Here is a 19,786-nt window from a genome sequence, read left to right on the forward strand (position 1 = left end):
TGGATTTAATCACTGAACATCCTTTTCAGAGATATTATGACATAGTGTCCTCGGAATTCAATGTATGTTTCGGGAAATGCACAACACAGCGAAGCCGAACGTTTTCTCACCATGATTATTAGTGATGGGTCGAACGAATCTTTAATGTGACTCGGGAAGAACGAGTCGTCTCATGGGAGTGATTCGTTCAGTCGCGCATGCGCATTTGCGCAACTCCCTATAGTTTCTGTATTGGAATTGATTCACCTGTTTCTCGAGTCTTCGGGTTTTTCGAGTCGTTCGTTCATCACGTGACAGCCCCATAAGCTTAACCTAGTATGCAGTCTGAGCCGGAAACAGAATTGCACGAAATGACTCGAAAAATGATTCGTTCATTTTGCTGAACAAGACTCAAAGCTCCGAGTCGGTAAAATGATCCGAACTTCCCATCACTAATGATTATATCTCGCACTGCCACCTGGTGGAGTCTTCCAGATTTACGTAAAGTACGCGCGCAAGTATAAAGAGTACAATGCTTGCGTAGCAGTAGCGTCCGCTGGTGCACACGTAAACCTGGCCTAAGTGGCATCACCCCGTACTGCGGTGCTAATTCAGCGAATAAAAACCAATAGTGAGATTTACAAGTTGGATGTCATGAAACGGCGCGACACCCTAAAGATTACGTACTAATGCCTTCGCAACATTTAACTTTTAAAACTATCCACACTTCAAAAAAAGTTGGAAAATACCACACAGCCGACAAGCAGCCAGCGTCTAAAAATCCGGAAGTGAGAGCGCGCGGCGCGCGCGCAATGGGGAGGACGCGTGCCGTCAGTCACGTGACCGCCAGTCGGCTTCTTCTTTCGGAGGTTGGGTCAGTAAGTGGGCGATTCGGAACAGGTTGAAAAGCGTCGGTTTAACTGGGAGAGGAATGACAGCCCACGAAACGCCAAGCTTGTCTGGTCTGGTGGACGAAGCCCGCGCAGTGTTTCGGAAGAGCTTCGAGGACGTGCGGCCCACTTTGACAGCCGTAGCACCCGGGAGAGTGAATTTAATCGGCGAGCACACAGATTACAACCAGGGATTCGTGCTGCCCATGGTATGGACCTTGAACTTCTTTCCAACTCCCTGTTGTATATGCAGAAGCGGTTATTTCTTGTTACCCTTAAGCAAGTGCTTCGTTTTGGTATCGATGTTTTACGGCTCCACCCACCAGTCTTGGCTTGGAAGTCGAGCGTCAAAATGGGAAGCCACGCCCAGCACGTAATAACCTAAGGCAGGGGTTCACAAACTTGTACCAAACGGCATCTCTGTTTTAAATGGACTCCTAGCTGTTAACTCACCACCTGTGCTTTGGACTCGGTGTTGAAATTACAAAATTAAGTTTGGTCGTTTTTGTTAGAATGTACCAAACGTTTATATATGTTAAGTGAGATATTTAATGTGTGTGCTTTTAATTAAATACGATTTTTATCTTATTCATTCTGCTTTTCTAGGTCTTCTGGTTATTTAACCTGTTACTCACTAATGAGCACGTTGGTGGGCCTGACGCTGAAGTTGTATCTTCTTCAGTGTTCATTGTTATTTGCCCGGCTGTCTGGCAATAGTTGTCTTTATTAGTATACAGTTAAGGGAGAAAACTAGATAGATAGATAACTTAATTTGTCCCCAGTGGGAATTTTGACTTTTTAACAAAGCTCTTTAAATAAATAATCACATAGATCAGGGGCCCTTAGTGGCGGCAGGTTTTCATTCCAGCCGTTTTCTTAATTAGTGGCCTGTTTTTGCTGCTAATTAACTCCTTTTGTTAAGTTTGAATATTCAGTATATTTATGTGTGAAAACATGAGATTAAAATCTTTTCTCTGCCGCCACTACAAGTAAGTAACAATAAAAAGGGGTGGAATATTCCTTTAAGGTCTGTCCATCTGTCTTTCTTGCAAGCTACTGCATTGGTTTTGATTGAAATCTTATGACCCGAAGTAGCACCAACCTCACCAACCTGTGCTTGTTTGTTTGTTATGGCAACATAGGGGAAAGAAAAAGACCAGCAACAGCTGCTGAGTGTCAAGCAAATGGCAGGTGTGATGAGAGAGACTATATTAGGTAGAAGAAAAGCAGCAACATCGTCTGAGTGTCAAGCATGGGATACAGAATGCAAGAACAAGAAAGCTGGAGAAATTTATGTGACAGGGGATCCGTGTTTAATAAAAGCACAGTCCATAAAATGTGACAAAGAAGTCCGTAGTAGAAAAATGTTAAAACAAAAAAAAAAAAAAAGTGATGAGCCTCAAGCACGTCGCCGAAAGCACTTACCATAGGGCGTTTGAATAGTATTGCTACAATTGAACAGTTCAGCACACTCTATATGAAGCCCCTTTATTTTGGGATTATAGGTCTGCATGTTTCACTAGTTAGTAGATGATGGCTTAAATAACCAGAACATTAAAAAAGAAAAAAATACATTAATAAAAACTCCATGTAACATACAAGCACTGTAAAGGAAGACAGTCCATCTACAAGCACACTGTCAACACACATGACCAAATTAGAAAGGAAGATTAACCCTATATGCCTATGTTTGGGATGGGGGGAAACATGGGGGCAAACACACACAGTTACAGGAAAACAATGCATGCTCTATACAGACAAGGTCTGAGCCCAGGACTCTGTAGCTGAGCAGCAGCAGTACTAACCACTATGCTGATTTATAATACAGCATAAAAAAATTATGACTGGATGGTACTCTTGGGGAAACTGTATTGTGACATAGCCTTTTATGTTTGGTACTTTAGGTGATTCTTTTGCATGTGTGCATGTCTAACAATGCTCTTATGTTAAATTCTATCATCATTTGATGTTATATTTAATATTTCATATACAATTTAATTAAAATGTAAAATTAAATTTAGCATTTTCATTAACCATCTTGTATATCCACTTTTCTCCCTTCTCCATTCAGGCCCATTGGAAGTCACACCACAGGATTTACTGATAGTTTTTATTCATAGATCATGAGATTACTCACCAGTGCCTTGTACTGAAAACTCCATGAATACTTCATGCACACTGTATATCTATCTATCTATCTATCTATCTATCTATCTATCTATCTATCTATCTATCTATCTATCTATCTATCTATCTATCTATTGTTTAATGTTAGTTAAAGTATGAAATTGTATTGTCTGCTGTTAGCATTATGTTGGTGTCAGTGGTCAATGAGGTAGATGTAAATAGGAATTTCATTTTACTTGTGTTAACATAAAAAGAAACTAAACTTGAGTGCCCTGTGTAAAGATTTAACTTGTGTGTGTGTATACACAGGTATTTTCATGCATTGGTTTGTGAAACAGTTTAGTGCCATCTGCTGGAGTGTTTGAGGAGTACATATTATCAGGACCAAAAAGCAAAGGAAGCAAACATACAGGTAAAAATAATACTAACTAGTTTTGTGAAATGTTTGCATTTTCTTACAATAGTACCTATGGTCTAATATCTGGAGCTTAAACTTTGAAGATATTATGAGGAGACATACAAGCAGTACTCATTTGACAAGAAGACTGAAACATTGCACATGAACACAGCTTCTGCTGTCAGATGGACCAAGACAGTGCCACTAGTGCAGCCTCGCAGTCATCTTCACTGTCTTTCCAAGCACACCTTGTAGCAGTCCACAGCACAGAGTGGGGCTGAATGTTGGTGACAGCAATTACAGTCTCAATCATTCTCACAGCAGACGCTGTGTTTGCGTGGTGTCTGGCAGTTAACCTGTCACACCATGCTCCGGACTGCTACAAGGTATTCTTGGAATGACCGTGAACAGTGGCATAGTCTCAGTCATTTTGACAACAGATGCTGTGTTCATGTGCTGTTTTTCAGTCCACTTCAAGCTCCAGATATTAGGGTAGAAGTACTTTTGCAAGAGAATATCAAAGTTCTGCTAGATTTTGCAAAACTATTTTATATTATTTTTACCTACTGCCATCCAATTAAAAAAAAAAAAAAACAAAACTCCTATCTCTCTCCAAACACCCCCGTGTCACTTAAGGGATTTCTTACAAATATTCTCACTGACCAATATGATATTTAGAAATTTAATAATGTACTACTGACTTTAATTGGTTTACTTGATATCATATTTTAAAATGCCTTTATGAATGAAAGCAAATAAAGGAAGGTAATAAAAATAAATAATAAAATATCCATAAAACATGTAAAACTGTTAATGCTTGACATGTAATTGCCTAATTAGCTTATATAATTATTACATTAGGCAGGCTATACTGAAATAATGACTACAATATATTACTAATATTCACTATTTAATAATATCCAATATTTCTCTTTTTAAGGCTTTGCCTATGTGCACAGTTATAGTGGGAATTCCAACATCAGACAAGTTTGCTGTCATTGTAACTGCAGCAAAAGAAGCCGATGAACCCCACAAGATCGATTTCCCAATTCCTGAAGGTTCCAGTCCTCTTAAACCTGGGGAGCCCAAATGGGCCAATTATGTGAAGGGAGTTGTCCAGTATTATAGAGGTGAGACTGCAACACTTCTTAAAAGTCTTAGTCTTCTACAGATTCAGAATTTCAGAAACAGTTGGAAAAAAGTCAGAATGTATGTGTGTGCATGAAAACAATATAGCTAAAATTGCTCGAGGATTATTAGAATAATAATGTACAGCATAACAGCTACCAAGGGTTCATGAAAGCTAGATCAAAATCAATTGGTTAGATGTTTTCAAACAGGCAGCTGGAGTAAAAGACAAAAGAAAAATGTTCAGCAAAACCTAAAACATTCAAAAAACATTTGATGCAGTTCCACATAAATTAGCCATTAAACTGAATTTAGCCAATGGCATCAGTGCTCATTTAGTTTTTTAACCAACTTGAAGTTTTGTAAAGACACAGAGTTCAGATAATAGGAGAATGAAATGAGGTTGTTGGGAGTCCCTCATGGGTTTGCCTTGGAACAGTACATTTTGGAATTTTTTATCAGTGACACAGATATTGAAACAGTAAACTTGTGAAACTCACAGACAAGAAGTAGGAAATACTGAGGAATCATGAAGTGCAATTCAGAAATAAATGGACAGCTATTAAATCTGAGCAAACTATTGGACAATTTACTTAATTGTAAAGAACAGCAAAGTGCTACATTAGACAAAAAAAAACATTAGTTATAAATACAACATGGAAGACAATAACATATAGGAAGTAACCTGTGAAAAGAATGTAGGGGTTTATAATGCATATGCAACAGTTTTAATTGTCTAGGCAAAACTTTTACAATACATTTAAGTATTGAATGATTGATTGGCTGTATTATCTGTCCTGTGAGTCTGTGTCCTTGTTATTATGGTTCTGCTGCTGTATGCGTTTGAATTTCCCCATAGGATTAATTTTATCAAATGGAATAACTTCACAATATGAAAGGGGTGTGAAGTTTGAACTTTATGCTGAAACTTTATTATGTAGTACTGAGGCTACATCTGGAGAACTTGGTGCATTTCAGGTCATCACATTAAGAAAAACAGATGTGTGCATCCCTGGATTAAAGTGCATGTTCATCTTTGAAAGACTAAAATGAGTAAACCTTTTTGAGCTTCAAAGACTACATGGGAGCCTAATCCAGGGTTTCAAATTTCTCAAACGAATAGATTTAAAAAAACAAAACAAAAAAACTTTCAGTTAAATAGTTAATCACACAGCTGAGTACACTGACTCCACATTAAGGTTAATTACATTTCTGATGGATATCAGAAGTCACTTATTTAAATAAAGAAGTATGCAAACCTGGAACAAACTAGTCAAGTAGTTGAAGTGGAAACCCTAACAGCCTTTTTTGTTTGAGAATTAGGGAAACTTAGTTTTTAGTTAGACATTTGATGTCACACTTCTAAAGCTTTTACAATGTGCCTGTATGACATGTTGTGCACGTTTCAAACAGAACGGCTATCATTACCTTTTTCTTAATGCAGTTCTATACTATGATTTCACAGTTTTTTTTTATCATAAAACTTTTTTAAAACATCTAAGTGAGTTACTCTCTTCAAAGGCAATTTAAGAATGAATGCATAACATAACTAATTTATTATCAACATACATAAAAGAGTTTTCAAAATAAGAATATTTCTTCTTAGTTCATCTCATTCTCAAAGTATTTTTTCAAACTTATGTGGAATATTCAGTGTCAGTTGAGTATGATTTTTCTGAATAATAGTAGAAATTATTATTTTTTTTGTTTTGCTTATAGCGGGTCCTCTTCCAGGCTTCAAGGCTGTAATAGCGAGTAATGTGCCACTTGGAGGTGGGCTCTCCAGCTCTGCATCTCTCGAGGTTGCTATGTATACCTTCTTGCAACAGCTTTGCCCAGGTAAAGTCTTGTGACCGCAGTGTCGCTGTAGTAATGCTAAATATTCAAATGCAGTTTCTAGTGAGGTAGTACTAACAGCCTTTTCATTTTATGTAATACCAGGAGCTTATAATGACAACACAGGTTGGTGTTGCCTGTAGTCCAGTCACTCACATGTACATGGTAGCATCAATTGCATATAAAGCCTAATGAAACTGAATTATGTGTTTTTGATTTTAAATTACTAGATGATGGAGATTTGGTGAAAAAAGCACTTGCTTGTCAGAGAGCGGAACATGATTTTGCAAACATGCCTTGTGGAATTATGGACCAGTTTATATCAGTCATGGCCAAAGAAGGACATGGACTTCTTATAGATTGCAGGTACTTTGTGCACCAAGAATATGAGAAGAAAATAAGAGAATGCAGGTTATAATCATGCTTCATTCTGAAATCTCTACAGAAACCGGTGATCTGCTGAAGATGTATTGGCGAGGGGGGCTTGTTGAGTTGATAGTCACCACAATGTTAAGAAACCAAACTACTTAACAAAAATTACATTTCTTTTTTTTTTTATGAAGTAAGGCAGCATAGTGTTTGGTACCACTTCTGGTTTCGTATACCCTAAAGATGTGCATTTAACGAGTATGCTGGTTTGGTTCCTGCTTTGAGCTTGAAGTTCCTGCCATTGCAGCCGTACACTTGGATGGGTGGATTTACTGTAGTAACTAAAATCTGCAGCATCATTCACGCTGACAACAGTTTACTTCCATGCAACTCATATGGCACAAAATGTGTACATATGCTTATGTTCAAAAACATCTGCCTTTGAAAGCATTAATGACATTTTAATCTTTAGTTTACTAATGTTGTGGACCTATTCCAACTATCTGTGCAAAGTAGTATTTTAAATGAAATTAATGTAAAATTTGATTGCAATTTATTAGGGATATTAAATAGCTTAAAAAAAGTTAATCCAAAGGTAAGTTGTATTTAATCACCAACATTGAGATTTTTTTTATTTGCTCAAATTAAGCCCTAAAAATTAAAAAATCTTATCAAATTGGTTTAAAAGAAAAAAAAAAACAGAAATCAAGCATATTTTCAATGGAAAAGGCAGCAAATGTAGAGGTTTGTAAACTAGTATTTTTATAGGCCAGCAGTCACAAGTTCATCCTGGTCTTAATCTAAATAATTCTGTATTTGTGCTGTTAGTGAAAATGTCTGAGTAATTAGATGTCTTGAACCAACTCATGTTCTCCAGTCTCCTTAATTAATAATAGGGTCGGATTTCCAGGTACTTTACCAGTTAATATCTTATTGTACTCGTAGTGTCAGGCTGTTCATCATACTGTGTGTGTTTTACACAGTTTTTTGTGTTTAATACTTTAATGTTTTTGTTTGGCTAATGATTTCCCAGTCATATAAGATGTCTTCAAGACTGTTGTGATGGGAGATGACCATGTGCAGTGGCATGCTTTAAAAGGAGGGCTCTTCAGGAAGTTAAATTCTGAAAATTTCAGAAAATTCAGAGATGCTATCAACTTGGCATCAATTTTCCTTTGTTTTAATAACTTATTTCCATTTATGTCTGTGCCTTTTGTGTGTAACTTTTCCTTTTTTGCCTTTGATTTTGTTTAAGCCCTTGCTGACTTGACTAGAATGCATTTTGAAGTTCTTTATTTCAGACTAGAGTTAGACCTTATTAAGAAGTTTATAATTATATGATACTCCCTTTATTCAGTCTCTGATGTTGGAACAATACAAGAGGGTCTGTTTCTCCCTTTATTTTACTTGCTTAGGCTTTCATGCCCTTCTCTTCTAAATTAAATGATCTGCAAATAACAGGGTAGTTAACAGCAGAGTGAATATCCTGGTTCTGTTTGTATGTATTCATCAAAGTTTCTGTTTTAAATATTTTAATTAGAAAGAGTGACCGATAAATATGGATACATTCCACGTTTATAAATTATTTTGTTGCCTTTTCATAGAAACGTTACATTTACAAAAGAGTAAATTCTAATGTAGCCAAATGAGAGCAGTATCATATTTCATGAACAACAAAAATTGGCTTGTAATTTAGACTTTGTAGCTACTTGTAAACTGGGCATATGCACTCCCATTTGTATCGATGGGAAGCAATCAAACAGCATTGCAAAGAAGACTTGCATCACAGGAAAACTGAACTTGATTCTGCTTGGGGTGTTGACATTTACAAAAAAAACAGTGTGGGCTTGAATGTTTTTGTATAGCCAATGCATTTCAGGTATGTTTTATGCTAACTGGGCTCAAGGCATGTAACAAGTCTCTATCTTATTACTTTTTCACCTGTTGCACATTTTATTTTTTCTTATTAGGTCCTTGGAATTCTTCCCTGTGCCGCTTACAGATAACAAACTCATTATCTTGGTAACAAATTCAAATGTGCGCCATACGCTGTCTGGCAGTGAGTATCCTACCCGTCGGAAGCAATGTGAACAAGCAGCTTTAGCACTTAACAAGCCGAGCCTCAGAGAAGCCTCCATAGAAGATTTGGAAGGTAAATCACTAATAGCTTTTGTTTTTCTTTTTATTGGCATTGTCACCAAATGTTGTTTGCAAACTTTTTTCTTGGGTGTGATGTCTGTTATCTACTGCTCTAAGTGACTAGTATCAAACCAAAGCAGTTCTGTGAAGTTTGCATCTTCTTGCCATGTTTGTGTTTTTTTGCATCATTCTGAAGATGTACATGTTAAATTGACCTTATATGTGAGGCTGTGGAGTTGGAGTGGAAGGATTTATCTACTGGCTCCACAGCCCTGCTTATATGATTAGGTGTGTCCCCAGTGATATATGTCTATCATATGCAGAGTTGTTTCCTATATTCTACCTGATCTTGACAGGACAGACTCTAGCCCACCTGGTTGAAGGGTTGATGCTTGTGTAGTGCCTTACATATCTTTGGAATATGATTGATATGCTTTTTTAAATAATTTGTGCACAAGGCAGCATGTAATGTCATAATTATCCTAATGTAACAAAATGATAGAAGTAATATAATTTTAAGTCAACTATATCTTGCAGCTGCAAGGGATAAGCTTGATGAGGAGACATTCAGAAGAGCTCGCCATGTTATTGGGGAGATTGACAGGACTTCACAAGCTGCTGAAGAATTAAAACTGGGCAACTACAGGGAGTTTGGAAAACTTATGGTGGAAAGTCACAATTCCCTCAGGTAAAAAAAAAAAAAAAAGTCTAAATAGAATGCCAAGGTGGTTATTAAATCAATTTTAACTAGAAAACAGGCATTATTAACTCATGTTATAAATAAAAATCAAGAAGTGCTATTTGACGGTTGATTACTTTCAAACAAAGAATATTTCATGAGATTGAAGGATTTCTAGTGTCCTGTCTGTCCTTACTTTTTCAAGGCTTATTGGTGCATCCACAAATTAATTTTTTATTTTCTCAAAACCACCACTTATAAAATGTTTTTAAAATGTGGTGCAGTGGATTGTGCTGCTGCATCACAGATCCAGAGTACGAGGTTAGAATCCCTCGTCTAGCTATTCTATGTATAGATCTCTGCCTGCATAGGTTTCCCTATTGACACTCCAGTTTTCCTCACACATCTTCAAAGATGTGCAGATTAGGTTAATTGGTGACTGTCAAGTATTCCTGTGAGAGACTTGATGCCTCCGTGTGTGTGTGTGTGACTGGGCAGGACTGGCTTCTGTCTGTCTTGTGCACAGTGCTGCTGGGATAGACCTGTGACCCCCATGATTACGATTTAAACTAAGATGAGTTTTAAAATTCCAGTCTTGTTTATCTTGCATATCACAAAGAAGCATCTAACAGGTTAATTTCAGACTCTTATTTGGCTCATTGTGTGTGGGTATGCACAATAGCATGCACCGAAATGGACACGCACCCCATCGGTTTTGGTTCCTTCTTTACACCTGGTGCTGCTAGGGTGAGCCTGTAGCTTTGAAATGAATTCAGCAGTTTCAATGATAAAGGCAAATGCAACTATAACACTGCTTGCAAAGCAGATGGTTAAAAAATGATCCCTAACTATTACCCCATTTAACAAAATTGCAGTAGAGTTTACAGATGTGATCTGGAAGTCATTCAGTTAGAACATAAAACACAATGGTGAAAAATCCAAGAGAGTTTTAAAATCCACAGCAGAAAGGTTAGGGGTTATACCCACCACAGGTGGCTCCTAGACATAATTAACAAAGGCTGCAGACAAGAAGACGGGTAATAGATCAAATTAAAGCTTATTGTCATTTGTACACAGTAAAATAAAATTACTAGAGGACAGAATTTAGAAGGTTCTAGAAAAAAGTATGTCATTGTCAGTATTGCTTGACCGTCAGGAAGCCTTATAACCAGAAGTTAAAATCTGTCCCTACATCTAGTGGTGTCAGCACAAATGCAGCCAGTGAGGACAAGAGACAGTCGGGCCTTTCTCAGACTTCTGTGGAAGTAAATACATTGGTGGGCCTTGTTGACAATAGCAAAGATATGTAGTGCCCACTTCATATTGTCCGTGATAGTGACTCCAATTTAAAATGTCTGGCTGTCTCCTTAGTGGTCTTCCTCCTACTAAATGAATTCTATGACCAGCTTTTTGGCTTTGCAGCTTTTTTTGTAATTTTGTATTTGAAGAGGGTTGTGGTGGTCATGGTGGTGGTTGGTTGTTAGAAAATATATTTTTAAGTTTCTGAAAAAGGCTAAATTTCCCCTTGGGACTAATAAAGTAAAATATTTCATGGTAACTTGGCAGTTCATCAGATTTGGGCACCAAAGTTGGCACAGATAGTTTGTCACTCCTAGGTTGACTTGTTATGGGTGATCATAGATGTATACAGTATATGCTCAAGTATGCCTTCCACTGGCATTTCTTGCAGGGGGTTAGTTGCTGTATTTTGTAGTATTCTGGTAGGATGGGCTGTGGGTATCCAATATCTTACAGAAAAGGGTAGGCCTCAGAATCTGATGGATTTTGGAGCTAAAGCAGTTCCTTGGTTTTCCTAACATTAAGGTAATGCTTGGCATCTATTGAGTCAGCAGGTAGACTTCTTGTCTGTAAGGCTTCTCAATTGTTGGTGCTAGGGCTTATGGCGGTAGTGTCATCAACAAATTTAAAGATGGAGTTGTAGCCATGTCTTTCCACATACTCTGAGGTGAACAAGAAGTACAAAAGATGACACTACCCTGTGGGGTGCCAGTGTTGAGGGTCAGCATGGAGGATGTGATGCTGCCAGTCAAGATGTGCCAATTAGGAAGATCATTATCTAATTGCAGAGGGTGCCAGTAAGTCCCAATGGTAGGAGCTTTGTGTTCTTCTTTGAGGATACAACCATGTTAAATGCAGAGCAGTAGTCTCTACAATGTCTGCCAGTGCAGTTGATTATTATCTAGATGTGTTTACCAAAAAGAAAAGGGGATTTAGGAGAAGGAGAAAAGTCCAAGCACTGAAGCAGTAAGAGTTTGCCAACAGAATCCAGTAGTACTGTCCATGCATTTCAAGACCGTTTTAGCCAGTTGTGATTGATGTGAGTGCAGTAAGGTCCAGAAGAAAATTTATAGAGAATCCAGCAGCCACATACAGTGGTGTGAAAAACTATTTGCCCTCTTCCTGATTTCTTATTCTTTTGCATGTTTGTCACACAAAATGTTTCTGATCATCAAACACATTTAACCATTAGTCAAATATAACACAAGTAAACACAAAATGCAGTTTTTAAATGATGGTTTTTATTATTTAGGAGAAAAAATCCAAACCTACATGGCCCTGTGGAAAAGTAATTGCCCCTTGTTAAAAAATAACCTAACTGTGGTGTATCACACCTGAGTTCAATTTCCGTAGCCACCCCCAGGCCTGATTACTGCCACACCTGTTTCAATCAAGAAATCACTTCAATAGGAGCTGCCTGACACAGAGAAGTAGACCAAAAGCACCTCAGAAGCTAGACATCATGCCAAGATCCAAAGAAATTCAGGAACAAATGAGAACAGAAGTAATTGAGATCTATCAGTCTGGTAAAGGTTATAAAGCCATTTCTAAAGCTTTGGGACTCCAGCGAACCACAGTGAGAGCCATTATCCACAAATGGCAAAAACATGTAACAGTGGTGAACTTTCCCAGGAGTGGCCGGCCGACCAAAATTACCCCAAGAGCGCAGAGACGACTCATCCGAGAGGTCACAAAAGACCCCAGGACAACGTCTAAAGAACTGCAGGCCTCACTTGCCTCAATTAAGGTCAGTGTTCACGACTCCACCATAAGAAAGAGACTGGGCAAAAACGGCCTGCATGGCAGATTTCCAAGACGCAAGCCACTGTTAAGCAAAAAGAACATTAGGGCTCGTCTCAATTTTGCTAAGAAACATCTCAATGATTGCCAAGACTTTTGGGAAAATACCTTGTGGACTGATGAGACAAAAGTTGAACTTTTGGAAGGCAAATGTCCCGTTACATCTGGCGTAAAAGGAACACAGCATTTCAGAAAAAGAACATCACACCAACAGTAAAATATGGTGGTGGTAGTGTGATGGTCTGGGGTTGTTTTGCTGCTTCAGGACCTGGAAGGCTTGCTGTGATAGATGGAACCATGAATTCTACTGTCTACCAAAAATCCTGAAGGAGAATGTCCGGCCATCTGTTCGTCAACTCAAGCTGAAGCGATCTTGGGTGCTGCAACAGGACAATGACCCAAAACACACCAGCAAATCCACCTCTGAATGGCTGAAGAAAAACAAAATGAAGACTTTGGAGTGGCCTAGTCAAAGTCCTGACCTGAATCCAATTGAGATGCTATGGCATGACCTTAAAAAGGCGGTTCATGCTAGAAAGCCCTCAAATAAAGCTGAATTACAACAATTCTGCAAAGATGAGTGGGCCAAAATTCCTCCAGAGCGCCGTAAAAGACTCATTGCAAGTTATCGCAAACGCTTGATTGCAGTTATTGCTGCTAAGGGTGGCCCAACCAGTTATTAGGTTCAGGGGGCAATTACTTTTTCACACAGGGCCACGTAGATTTGGATTTTTTTTTCTCCCTAAATAATAAAAACCATCATTTAAAAACTGCATTTTGTGTTTACTTGTGTTATATTTGACTAATGGTTAAATGTGTTTGATGATCAGAAACATTTTGGGTGACAAACATGCAAAAGAATAAGAAATCAGGAAGGGGGCAAATAGTTTTTCACACCACTGTATAGGAAAAGGCCCTTCTCAGTAAAAGTGGAAGCTAATGTGTTTTTATATGTATATTGTGCATTTATGTGTGAGCAAAAACACTGTGAAACATGATTTGCTGTTCAAAAGTAAAGGTAGATACAGCAGTGCTGTAAGACCAACAGTTAGATGGCCAAACGGGAGCTTCTGAGATTAAGGATGTGAATGACACTTTTCAGATCCAAAAGAGTTAAATAATAATATTATTATTGAGTATGCATGAACTCTCTTATTGAAAGAAGAAAACTGTTGATGAAGCTCCTTCACTAAGGTAAAGCACTTTATAATTGTTTGAAGCTGATAAAGAATTGTCCAGTGTACATATTTGTGTTTTTGGTATTGCAGAGATGACTATGAAGTAAGCTGTCCAGAGTTGGATCAATTAGTAAAGTTAGCCTTGGAAGTGGATGGTGTGTACGGCAGCAGGATGACTGGCGGGGGATTTGGAGGTTGCACTGTTACCCTGCTTAATTCTTCAGCTGTGGAGAAGACAACTAAGCACATTCAGGTAAAAAAAAGATCCTCCTAAATAATCCTGTTGTATTAGCCACAACCTCCACAATCCGGGTCTGTAATAAGCAGGTTTGAGAATATAATTTTATTCTCCACTTTGGAGCATACGTTCTCAGACAATACCTGCTTCAGTCTGTAAGAAATCTGTGAGATAATTTAACTTTTGGTTTGGAAAATAACTAAAGCATATAGACCGCCAAAGGCACAAACTGGGGCTTAGGACTCGCTGAAAGCCCAGACTTCAATTAAGCTTACAGAGAAGGCAGGGCTGAAATTGGCTGCTTGTTACATGTAAAGAACAATAGGATGAAGAGTGATAGCATCCAGATGTCAAAAGGTCAAACAGTGGGACCGCCAAGAAAACATGTATGCAAGTCTCTCTGTTTTCACATAGGATTTCTCTAAATATTCTAGTTGCTCAAGCACAGATTTCCAAATTTAGCCCAAATGTTCACTCCCAGTTGGGACCAATGTTTCACTATCTTCTCATCCCGTTAGCGATTTTTAGCTTGTGCCTGATGCTGTTACAATATGTTAAAGCCTCCCATGACAAGGATGTGAATAAAGTGAGTTTAGAAAGTGGACCAATGGCTGAACTGAGAAAAACTGTACCACCTGGTTGTGTTGGTAGGAACCAATATTGACCGAGGCCTTTCCTGTCTGACCTTGTCCATTGGTTACCACTGCTTGCTGCTGCATGAACCTTGCTATCCTAGTTTTGTGTTAGCACAGCTTTATGTAATAATATGCAGAATGTATTTTGTTTATAATGTTTTTATAGTGATTTGCAGTATGATGGTGACCACTTAATAAGCCTTTCTGTACCTCATATTCCTGAATGAAGAGAGAGTTTGGATTTGAGGATTTATAAGTGTCTTTTGAGAAGAATTGACTAAATCGGTAGATAACATATACCTGTGTCTCATTTTCTGTATTTTTGTTCTCCACAGAAACATTACAGTGGTGTGCCAACTTTCTATATCACTACACCATCAGAAGGAGCACGCAGCTTGACCTTCTGACGACTGCACCACACAGGTAGAGCAGGGTCTCAGGGTCTGAGTGTCTATGAATTCAGAATATTTAAACCTAGATCAAGGGGTCTAAACTGAGTAATACTTATGGCTCCTGGTTATGTGGTAAGAAAGGAGTTGAAGGTTTATTTGGGACAGGAACAAATGTTTGTCTCCAGGTAATGTTGCTATTGAGAGATCCCAGCATACCTACTAACCATGCACTTTAAAAAAAATCTACAACAAAGAGCCTCTGCCTAACAGGGTCTCTGCGCTCACTGCACAAAAAGCATCCTCTCGGTGAGATGGTCGAGCAGCTTTTGAAATCATTCAGCATTTAGGCACCGATATCTGAGCCATGCTTCTCTAAGTCAAATTTAAAACCTTCACAGCCCTCCCAAGTGGATGTAGACAAGAGTTTCTGTTGAGAGGGTCAAAGGAAAATGATGAAAAATAAAAAATAGTTGTCAAGATGTATAATGTTTTCCACCATTAGTAATTAAACCAAAATACATTTTTATAAGCATTGTTTTTTTTTTATATAAACTGTCCATATATCAAGGCATACATTTTATTAAAAAAGTCTTACTATTAAATACACTAATATAGGTTCATAGAGTATTTTCTGTCGCATGAACCAAGTATAGTGACATTCTTACTTGCATGTAATATTCAACATGCAACATGTCTCCAATCTCCAGCACCAAGATCAGGGAGTATAACAACCTCCCTTACCTGAAAAATCTCAGAACACATTTGTCATAACTGAGCATCAACAAATTATATGCCAAATGTGGTAATGCTGTAAATTACATTATGTAAAATATAAACCCATACTCTACGGTTTATAGGGGTTTGTGTGTGTTCTTTTACCTTGGTGTGCGATAAAGCAGTAGTATCCATTCCAGATGAAGATGACCAGGAGTGAGAAATGCTGTGCAGTGTCTCCATTACTAAGTATAACCGTTGTACTGTACAGATGGCTTCTTAGTAACTGGAGAAGTGCTGTACGTACACCTGTTTTTTTAATGTAAGTTTCCATACAGGATGAGTCAAAATTATGTTAACGCTAATGGATTATTTTTATCTCCACCACACCTTTCCAGGTTAGTGGGTGGGTAGTTGTGGATCATTACCATGGCCTCCAGACTCCCTCTGATTTGACACCCTGTGATTTCTGGTTATGGTGAAGGAGCGCGTTTATAGCAGGAAAGTCTGTGATATCAATGACCTGAAGGCCAGAACACGGGCTGTGGTATCACCTATTACCCACAAAATGTGTGTCTGGGCTTCAAATGGTGCTGTGGCTCGTTGGTTTTTGTGTGTTGAACAAGATGGCGAACGTGCTGAGACAGTCCTGTAAATCATGTTGTACATATGAAGTATGTTTTGAGAATAAATTGTTGCTGCCATTCATTATGTTAACATACTTTTGACTCACCCTGTATATTGAGTTGCACATTTTATGAAAATTATATACTGCGTGTGCACTTAACAGATATGCATTTATATACGGTACATACACACTTGTATAGTTTATACATGTTTGTGGAATTTAGCCATGATGTCAGAAGAGGCAGGGGGTGTCTAGCCCCTAAAATGACACAATGGCTTTAATTTTTTTTACAGCAGTTAATTTCTTATTTAAAAACCTAATCATGTTGGTAACAAAACATTCCTCTTTCTCGTTATCTCACTGTTTCAGAAATTCCTCTGAGTGGAAATGTTTCATTTTTCTGAGAAAAATAGGGTTTACAAGTTGGGTAGGATTATAAAACCTGATATTTCTCAGTTTACTTACTTACTATATTTCTGTATTGCAAAAGGGTGATGTTGTAAAGACTACTTCATTCATGGCATTTGTAAAAGGTAATTCAGTACAAATGTAGTTAGATTAAGCAGCAAGTGTACACGGATTGTTTCGGGTTGGGGGAGAGGGATTATTAGCACTTCGTGTTAAATGATGATCAGTTCAAAGACAATAAAATTAATACTAGAGGCTGCTTTTCAGTGATTAAACTTTGCACCAGTAATCATTTTACTAGAAGATCTAATGTTTACTAGAATATTCCCAGTGTTGGCTTTTAAGAATAAATTAATGCAATACAATTTTTTTTTTCTCACCGTCTTGTGAGGATCACAACTTTTGACACTGTTACTTTTATGTCACCTCTGTTACTATTGTATTTGAGCATAAATTCTTTCAAGTTGTACTTTATCCTTGTACTATTTTGGTTACTGGACATCTTTTGGTGAATCTAGGGTGTAATTACTGGATGTTTTGTCAGTGTGAAGGTCAATTACAGATCCTTTTCCAACACTTCATACACCAAAGAATAGTTTCAAATACTTTTGTACATATTAACCTTTACTCTGCTAGTGTTTAAATTTATCGTGCTATGGTAAATGGGGGAGAAAATGTACATGAAGTAAAAGTTGCATAGAATCTTTCCAGTATTTTGAAAGGTAATATTGTAAGTTTTTGTATGGAACATCATACATGTCTAATGAAGACAATCTAAACCTTTTAAGCTATTAAATTAGCTTATGCTGCCTACTTTGAATGAGAATAGCGTGTCTAGGAGCATCTTGCAGTATCTTAACTGGAAGATAAACAGTTACACAACCTGTAAAAAAATAATCACCGCACATGAGAGAAGTCCAAATCCTATTACGTGATATAATCTACTGTTAACTTCTGCTGTGTACTTGTAAGATTTCTATTGCACTCTTGTATTGTATTGAGGATTACTTGTGTTCTGTTCTGTGTATTTTATTGTATTGACCCCCTTCTTTCTGACACCCATTGCACAGCCAATGTCAAAAGGCAGGGCCTGTTAAAGCCCACTGCTGCACCTCTTGTGTGATAAAAGTAATGAACTTCTACAGTACAATACAATTAAGTAAGAAAATATTTTCCATTGCTTGTGTTATAATAATGCATACAAAGATAGCAGGACTCACTTTAAAACAGTTTATTAATTTTAAAATGTTTGACAACATACTGATAAAAAGATCATACTGTACAACTAACATTTTATAAAATATACACCATTAAAAACATATCAGACTTTTGCTGCATATTCATTTTCCATGCATCACTGAATCAGTAGCACATTCTACACATTTCTGTTCCTCAGTGTGCGCATGCTGAAACATCTCAGGTTGACAGACTGACACTACATTCCCACTGACGTCAGATTTATTCCCATATAATGTCCAACAACAGACACCTAGACTTTAAATGGCAGATGAAGACGTTAGGACCTCCAACAGATTTGTCACTGATGCAGCAAAGCAAACTGCCTACACTTCCACGCCAAGTGAGGTCATAATGTGTTTATTATCCCTTTAGTGTTGGGTCCACTTGTCAGACTTGAAAGGACCACCCTAAAGCTGGACGGAGCATTACTACAACTCTAGCTTTTCCTGCGGTGGTCTACTTTTTTCCTTTTGTAGATTTGTTTTTTTTCTTGAAAACGGCAGTCAAGGTGTGAGACTAGTGTAAATAATGCTAATACGACTTTACTGAAGAGCTTTTCCCAATATGTACTGTATTGCCTCTAAGTGGCTATAAAATGTGCAAGGCAGAGTTAGTGCTGTTCAATAATAATAATAAAAAACAACAAACACACACTATTTTGTTAAGGACTGGAGCAAAGAACACCATTAGGAGGCCTGTTTGACAAAGAGAGCGATGGCTGCTGCTGATGAGGTAAAGAGGTACAAAATGGCATACGTGTGTCAACAGTGAGAGCAGTCCTGAGCAAAACAGGAGACATGCAATGGAAGGTAAAGATCAGAGAATCTAAACTTTGACTTGAATGTTTCCTTTCCGTGACACTGCTGTTAGTTCCACTCCTGATCACGGCAGTGGCATGGGCTCAAGTGCATAGGCGTGGATTCTTTGTCTCTTTGTGAACAGGTCTGTCTTGCTTATTTTATCTGGACTTTTAATGTCATTCCACATTTTAAGATCATTTTTTTGCATTTAAATCTGCCTTGAAACAAGAAACGGCCAAATATAAGAGACAATGAAAACCTCAGACAAACTTGGAATAAATAAGAAATACTTAAAAAATGTAAAACATTCCCTTAAATTAGAAACAGTGATTTAAATGACTTCTAAACACAACAAAAAAAGGACGTTCGAATAAGTCAAAGTAACGTCAGGGAAATGCTTATAGACGCGAAATGACAGAGTTTTTTTTTTTTTTTTAGGTTTGTGTTTAACGCTTTGAGTTTCTACTCTGACGTAAGAAAATCTGCTCGTCATTCTGGGCAGATGACAAATGGTATCCAAAACCCAGAATGACTGCCATTCTGACCACACAGGGACAACGCTTCAAGTTTTAAGGGCTTGGATTTCAACTGTAACTCATGATTTAAAGTTGACTTATGTACAGCATTGTCCTTTCTAATGTGTGATATTAGATGATGTCAGGATGATATCTACAATCTGCTTTTTTATGTTCTTAATAAACTCGGGGTGGATTTAATGTTGAAATCACTTTATAAATAATTTAGTGATGGCCACTGCTGGATGCTGGGTCACCACACTAGAACACAGCAGGCGTCGTTGGTATTTTTTATTGTATGTGATGTGCTGAATGAACACAAGGGCCGCTGGGTGTCCAGAATAAGAACCGTTTCTCGTGTCGACCTTTCAATTTTGGAGAGGATTTTATGTCAGT

The 19,786-nt window shown here is 37.8% G+C and overlaps 1 protein-coding gene across 3 annotated transcripts in view; it reads left to right on the forward strand.

Annotated features, from left to right (window-relative positions):
• The first annotated feature begins 822 nt into the window (after window positions 1-822).
• The window catches only part of galk1 (galactokinase 1), a 29,933-nt gene continuing 10,969 nt past the window's right edge, over window positions 823-19,786 (forward strand). The window contains exons 1-9 of one of the 3 annotated variants that reach the window (XM_039739266.1): window positions 823-1,078; window positions 4,334-4,523; window positions 6,241-6,360; window positions 6,588-6,723; window positions 8,697-8,878; window positions 9,403-9,553; window positions 13,912-14,074; window positions 15,030-15,117; window positions 19,314-19,662. In XM_039739266.1, coding sequence (XP_039595200.1) covers window positions 911-1,078; window positions 4,334-4,523; window positions 6,241-6,360; window positions 6,588-6,723; window positions 8,697-8,878; window positions 9,403-9,553; window positions 13,912-14,074; window positions 15,030-15,101 — 1,182 coding nt within the window. In that variant the 5' untranslated portion in view covers window positions 823-910 and the 3' untranslated portion in view covers window positions 15,102-15,117; window positions 19,314-19,662. Of the gene's footprint in view, window positions 1,079-4,333; window positions 4,524-6,240; window positions 6,361-6,587; window positions 6,724-8,696; window positions 8,879-9,402; window positions 9,554-13,911; window positions 14,075-15,029; window positions 19,663-19,786 lie in introns of those variants that run through there. The other 2 variants (XM_039739267.1, XM_039739265.1) reach the window with 2 other exon arrangements.

Source organism: Polypterus senegalus, chromosome 17 (genome assembly GCF_016835505.1).
Source record: "Polypterus senegalus isolate Bchr_013 chromosome 17, ASM1683550v1, whole genome shotgun sequence".
NCBI lineage: Eukaryota > Metazoa > Chordata > Cladistia > Polypteriformes > Polypteridae > Polypterus > Polypterus senegalus.